The 7,358-nt window shown below is 49.3% G+C and overlaps 1 protein-coding gene across 1 annotated transcript in view; it reads right to left on the reverse strand.

The window, feature by feature from the left end:
* The window catches only part of CHSY1 (chondroitin sulfate synthase 1), a 55,746-nt gene extending 50,656 nt beyond the window's left edge, over window positions 1–5,090 (reverse strand). The window contains exon 1 of the mRNA XM_033919981.1: window positions 4,525–5,090. Within this exon, the coding sequence (XP_033775872.1) occupies window positions 4,525–4,811 (287 nt within the window). The 5' untranslated portion in view covers window positions 4,812–5,090. The remainder of the gene's footprint in view (window positions 1–4,524) is intronic.
* Between the last annotated feature and the right edge of the window lie 2,268 nt (window positions 5,091–7,358).

Below are 7,358 nucleotides of genomic sequence, written 5' to 3' on the forward strand. Positions count from 1 at the left end.
TCGGGGACAGTCTGAACACACAAGCAAGGAAGGATTAAGTTCTTATCTCGATAATCCTCTTTCCAGAGACGTAGAATGGAAAGGAAAAAAACACAGAGACTTAAACACCCCTCACTGCCTTGGAGGGGAGGGAGGCCAGGTGTAACCCCTAAAGCCAGCACCACTCAGACATCCCTGTTTCATTGAAGTGTACTCTCAACAGGAAAAAAAATTGGACAATACACAGCATGAAGCCAGGAGCTAGCTGAATGGCAACTATCCACCTGGAGATAGAGTATACTAAATGTACCGAAGACATTCCATCCAACAGGATCACATGAAAATCAGTTCTCTATCTTAACCTGCTGGTAGATGTGTGCTATCCCACTAGTCTCTGGATTCATCAGCTGTTGTTGCTAAAGAACTAAAAATTAAAAAATGCTGAAAATAGGATTTTAGGGGAACCTTGGGATTTCTGAACCAACCCAATTTTCACATAGGCAGAAATGAGCTGTACTCACAGAAATGCCATGTGCTCTGCCTGCATTAGCTTCTCACTGCAGCTGGAAATGGAGAAGGAATTTATGCCTCAGACAAGCAAGGGTGGCTCCAGCAATTTGTCTCTTCAGGCTGCCTTTTGTTCAGGTTCCAAAACCTGAAACCCTTGAGCCCTCATATCAACGTCTGACCCTACTCCCAGACAGAGCTGTCCCAGGACTACTGGGATCCTCTTAGCACAGGGAAGCCTTGAAAAAGATCAGATTAATACCCAAAAATAACAAATCAGTGCAGAGTGAAAGAAGAGACACCTTCTCAACTCGCAAGTTAAGACTGAAGAGAGCACTGCCCAGGGAGACAAGGAGGCAGAGCTGAGAAAAATGACTGATGCTTTCTACAATCCAACGTGCAAGTTGGGGTACACAATCCATCCATAAAGAATACTTAACCTTTCAAATATCTCCTCCCCTCTCAGGCTTACAATTCTTAATATAACTCCTCTGATCATGGCTTCCAATGGAGGGGGGGTCAAAAGACATCACAGCATGAGCTACATAAGGCAGTGATTTTCAACCCAGTCCTCAGGGACTACCTGGCCAGTCAGGTTTCAGGATATCCACATGGACGGAGGCGGGCTGCCGGAGGGAAGATCCAGCCGGCCAGCAGGCCAACTTTCAAGGTGATCCTAGGGGGGGGCTGTTTCTGGGGAGGGGAGGCCGGGGGGGTCTGGGAAGGGGGGATTTCATTGGGGGTCCGGGGAGGGGATGGTTCGTTGAGGGGAGTCCGGAAGGAGGGATTGGACCCCCCTGCCGGTATTCTTTGGGGAGGGGTGGGGGGTCCGGCAGAAGGGATTGGGCACCCTCCTGCCAGCGATCTTCGTGGGGGGTGGGCGGTCTTCGGGCAGGAGGGGATGGACTCCAGCTCCCTCCTGCCGCGATCTACGTGGGGGAGGATGGGCGGTCTTTGGGAGGAGGGGATGGGCTCCCTCCTGCCATGATCTATTATTTGAATTTCGTTTCCAAGGTCTCAGTCTAGAAGTTGCCTACTCCATTCTAGATTTTCTCTCAAAAAAGTTTGTTTCTTAGAATTTACATCTTTACAGTACTAAAAGGTCTAACATAAAACTTTATGAATCGCAGTTACCTTGCGATCCTATGCAATTTATAAAAGATAAAACCAGCACATTAACTACTGAATCATTTTCTAAATTTACTAAACAAATCAGTTTCATTCATTTTTTAAAATGCATGTAAGAGAGTAATAGTGAAATTAACAGTCAAATTATAGACTTCCATTTGGGTAGGAAAATAGATTGGTTACACATCTTTTATACTTGTCTTCCTTTACTGACGGAAAAGTAAAATTAAGTAATATTTCACAAAGATCATTTTGGTAAAGAAAAATGAGCACATAAGTAAGAAGGAACTAAACCAAACTTATAACAAACACATCTCAATTTGAATAATACCCTTGCCTGTAGTGGAAGCCAATGTAATTTCTGGTTAAAAAAAAAAAATCAGAAAGATGATCAAATTTCTTCAGATTAATATCAGATGCACTGCGGAATTTTGGATAATTTGTAACTTTTGGAAATTTATACATTGAACTATATGTTCAATGTGATAAGAACATGCTGTTTCGTCCAAAATCCTGTGAATACTTTAATTTTGCCTTTTCATTTGGAGTTTACTGTTAGGTGCCATAGACTCGTGTTCCAGTCCTAGTGACTTGAATTTCAGAACTAAAAAGAAATCGGTTTTGTGTTAGACCAGAAAGGTTCCCATTAATAGTTTACCTTCAGGTATTTATTTCCCTGTCCCCAGAGCACTTATGGTCTAAGTTTATAGCCGAGGAAATGAAGGGTTAAGACTGACTTGCCCAAAATCACAAGGAGCAGGAACAGTATTTGAATCAAGCTTCCCTGGTTGTCAGCCCAGTACTCTAATCACTCGGCCAGGGGCAGGCAACCATGATCTTCAAGGACCACAGCCCAGAGTTTCACAATGAATATATGCACGAAATCTATTTGTACACAATGGAAGCAGTACATGCAAATCAATCTTATCTATATTCACTGTGGAAATCTTGAAAACCTGACTAAGGACTGTGACTACCTACCCACCCCTGCACTAGGCTAAGTGGTAGGATGGGTGTGTGTGTGGGGCGGGGGGAGAAGACAATCCAGGCATGCTCTAAGGCAGTGTTCTTCAACCACCGGTCCATAGACCAGTGCCAGTCCACAGAAATTTCCTGCCGGTCCACAGGGCCAGCACGTGCATCAGGCCCAAAAAGTGTTCTTCAACTGCCGGTCCACAGTGCGATCGATGCGGCGTTATCTTCGAGCCAGCTCCCTCTTCCTAACTGATTCAATGCACAAAGCCACGGGCGCATGCGTGCTTACTACGTCACCAGGACGGCGGAGTGGCGGCTGCCAGGAGGAGGGCTGTCGGCAGAGGGCAGACGCTGAAAAGGGTTTGGCACAGTGGAAGACGGACAAACTAAAATCGGAAGTTGGTTGGTTGTTTGGGGGGGGGCGCTCGCCCCATCAGTCTCGCCCCCTCACACTCCCCATCCGCTACGGCCTAGCAGCTCCGACCACAACCTCCCCCCCTCAACCGCCTATACCGGCTCTGGCTCCCGCTGCAGTGGAAGGATGAAAAAGCCTATGACCCCTCCTCCCCCTCTTCACGGTTTGTCTACCAGCGCCTCTTCTTTACTCTCCGCTCACTTCTCTTCCGTTGACTCCGAGAGGGTCGCGGCGAGGGCGTGTGGAAGGAGGGTGGGGGGAGTGGCTGGTACGGTCGGCTGAGGAGGGAAGCACTTTAGTCCATGGGTGACGAAGGGAGCGACGCTCCACGGCTTGGCCGGGCAGGTTGGTTGACGTGTACGGGAGGGGTGAGGGAGGGCCGGGCAGGGGCTTCTGCTAACGGGGAGTTGATGAGAGACGCGGACAGGGCAAACACTAAAGAGAATGAGCAGCAGGCTCCCGTCAGGACCGGAAGCGATGTGTCACGCCGGCGGCCGGAGGCATCGTAGGGGGGCTGGGCCTTCTTTATTGTCTGCCCCTGCAGGCTCACAGGCGCGAGCGTAGTGTCCTGTGTTGTTGTTTTTTTGAGTGAAGGATGTTGCAAACAGGATCCAGGCTATGCATGCTGAGCACCCAACTAACGCGCAAGTGGGAGTTCCCCCACCCCCCCCACTGTGCCTAGGAAGGAGTCATTTGTATTGTGTTTAGTGCCCTCAGTTATTTTGAAATGTCAGCGCTTAGGTCAGTTTGCGTGCCTCATCCGAGTCTAAAAGCAAACTGCAGACATGACAGGACCCAGAGGAAATCAGTGAGACCCCCCCCCCCCCAAGTGCCTTGCAGCGCTAATACAAAGGGAGGGCCTTTTATGCCATTTACGCAGACAGGGGGGGCAGTAAAAGGAAGGGAGGCGTACTGCTGAACAGGGAGAGCAGGAAAGAGGGGTTGATGGACAAGGGAAGAGGTGCTGATGGACAGGGGGGGCAGAAAAAGGAAAGGAGGTATGGACAGGGGGGAGTTAAAACAAAGGGAGAAGGGCTGCTGCTGGATAAGGGGAGCAGTGAAGGGGTGGAGGTGGACACAGGGGAGGTAAAAGGAAGGGAGAATGGACAGGGGGAACAGACAAGGAAAAAGAAAGAAAGCGGCTAAGGAGAGAGAGAGAGAGAAAGAAATAAAGACAGACACACACACATATGTTCTAGCACCCGTTAATGTAATTGGCTATAATGTTATAGTAATATTAAGGTAATTCTTTAAAAACGTTACAAATGAAATAAAAAGAATAAAGGGGGAGAAGGGTGGGGGAAGGGGGTCTAGAAAGGAATGGATTAGGTATATAGACATATATTGTGGAGGAATGCTAAAAATATTATTATTAAGACTTTAATCTTTGTATCTTATTATTCCTTCAATTTGACCACCGCCTTCAATCTATTTTAGGCTTTAAAGTGAAGGTGCAGAGCCCAACGCTCATTCATTCATTCATTTCAGCGCCCAGTCCCTGCCCCCGAGAGCTCACCCACCTGTGCACGGCCACGGCGCGGGTCCTCAGGTACTTCTGCGCCGTCATCACCCCCACGAAGAGGAAGTTGCTGGGCCGGGGGATGCCGTGCGGGCGCGGGCCGGGGGCGCGGGCGGCGGCCGGGGCCCGGGGCCTCTCCCCTTCCGGGCTGCAGGCGGCCCCGCCGGCGCGGCGCCGGCCCCGCTGCAGCTCCGAAGCGCGCGGCAGGACGAGGCGCGAGGCCAGCACGAAGCCCAGCACGAGCCCCAGCAGGACGCTGAGCCACGCGCGCCGGCTTCGGCCGGCCATGGCCGGGGGGGAGGGGTGACGGCAGGAAAGCGGGGCCGGAGCGCCGCGCGGAGACGGTTATAGCGGTGGGGGAAGAGGGAGGCGGGGAGCCGCCGCCGCCGCTGCCCCGCTACGGTCCCGTCCCCGCCGCCCTGGCCACATCCCGCGCTCAGCTCGCCATCGCCACAAAGCCGCCGCCTCCCGGGGCGCAACGTACGGGTTGGCTGGGAGGCGGGGGGCGGGGCCGGCGCGCGCGCGATCTCGCCCAGTCCCCACGCGGCGGAGGGCGGGGAGCCCGAGGGCGCGCTTTCTGTCTCGAGCGTCGCGCGGGCTTTTGTTCCTGCCCTTCTCTTCAGAGGAATGATAAAAGTCTTTTTCTAACCTATTATTCTATATTTATTTGATTCCTTAGAAGTCAAATGTTACACAAATGAAAAGCTGAGGCGTCCTTTGCAGAAATGACACTCAATTAAGGCAGGCAACCTCTCAGATGGGCAGATACTTTTCTACCCCAAGAGGACAGGTGCTCATGGGGGCCCCAAAAGGTTCAGAGCTCTGTCATCTGGTAGAAGAGAAAACACCCTCCAGGGATTCGAGACAAGTTCCTGACCAAGTTCTTTGACCTGGGTCCCACCCTGCAGGTTCTGGGGAGGAAAATAGCTGTCTTTTACTGACATAAACCGGGGGGGGGGGGGGGGGAGTGGATCGGCCACACCCCACCCTCACCCCTCTGGCGCAAGCAGCATCTTCCACTTGCTCAGCTCCGTGCTGATGTCACTCCCTGGTTGCACCAGCAAACATTTCAAGAGGTGCGGCGGGGAAGTATGGGGGGCACACAGCGTGGCTATGCCGGGTGTCACCACCCTAGGTGCCAACCTCTCTTGCTACGCCACTGCTCAAAATTTTCCACAACCAACTTTCGAAAGCAGCTCAACTGGTCAATGAAATTGCACAAAGGGCAGCACTGTCTCTTACTTCCATGCAAAGTAAACCTTAACAAAGAAGGGGGGGGGGAGAGAGGAGAGAGCGGGCCAATTTGCACAAAGGGGGGAGAGTAACTTACAGCAGGATGGACCATGCTGATCTTTATCTGCTGTCATGAAATAATAAGAATAAGAATTTTATTTTTGTATACCGCAATACCACAAGCACACTTCTCCCTCCATATTCGCTGTGATAGGGGATTAACAGACCCGTAAATACAGAAAACGCAAATAACTTTTTCAGATGTTATTTGCTGTTTTCTATTAAAACCCATCATGAATATGGTGAAACCGCAAATAACATGGTGGGAGACCTGGCCTGTTCCTGAAGGAGAGGCAAAACACGGTGAAGAAAGTGCTGGGAATCAGCGATTTTCTCTATGCAAACTGACGTAATTGGGGGGGGGGGGGGGAGGAGACAACAAGCTAAAAACCGTGAATAATCGAAACCGCAAATGCTGAAACCGCGACTACGGAGGGAGAAGTGTACTGTGAAAATGAGATTTCCAGGGACTTGAATTTAGAGATTTGGGCTATGAGAGAGGGGGGAAATCAGAAGGCGCCAAATCATACAAAATACGGCAGTTAAAATCATCTACAAAGCCAAAAAATATGATCACGTCACACTTCTCTTGACAGATGCGCACTGGTTGCCAGTAGCACCCACAATCACATTTTAAACATTATTCCTCATGTTCAAGATCCACTCCGATCACCCGCCATTGACAGATTTTTTACTACCTCAAGGATGCTTTGATCAACTCGACAGTCTCTTCTTACAATTCCCTCCATATGTTAAACAGTATATCATACTACCTGTAAAACCATCTTTTCCATTGTAGCAGCATCCCTGTGGCATTCCCTCCCTATCAAAGAGAACACTGTGCATCTAAGTTTAAACCAAGCCTTAAAACTTTTCTATTCCAAGATGCATTCAATACCTGAGTCACCTCTCCAGCCTTAAAATGTTTTCTCATTAGACTTTTTGCCTCTCTCCTTTTCACGTTATTCCCAGCCTCCTGTTTTGTTCCCTTCCCGTCTCATTTTTTATGATGTATCCCTGTGCCATTTTCCCTTCTGTGTCCAGTATCATCGTTTAGTGTTTTAGTCAGTGTATGTCCCTTCCTTTTTTTAAAATATACCTTTTTAGAAAAGTTTATTTTTTTCTCTCCTTTTTTTCTGCAAATTGCTTAGGATTTATTTAGGCGGTATATCAAATTCAATGAATTTGAACCTTTTGTTAAAGTGATTTAACATTGTACGAGCACTGTTGTGATGTACAGCTGTGTCATGTAGCTCACCCTGAGATGTGGAGACCAGTTTTAATTTTAGAACCAGCCACGTCAGTGGATGCAGGTGGGGCACATGGAAACAGTGGCAGTTCAGGAAAGGAAAGCACATGTATCGTTTCCCGTCTAAAACCACTGCTTGCGTTTGTATAGAGCAAGAGCTGCCACTCGTGTACATCTACTGGCATTTCCATATATAATTTGTAAACCCTAAACTGCACCCAGGGAACACCCATCAAAACGTTTGGGAGTAGGCGTACTTTCATATTTTAGAAATGCCTCTGGTGTTATATGTG

This window comes from Geotrypetes seraphini, chromosome 14 (assembly GCF_902459505.1).
Source record: "Geotrypetes seraphini chromosome 14, aGeoSer1.1, whole genome shotgun sequence".
Classification (NCBI taxonomy): domain Eukaryota; kingdom Metazoa; phylum Chordata; class Amphibia; order Gymnophiona; family Dermophiidae; genus Geotrypetes; species Geotrypetes seraphini.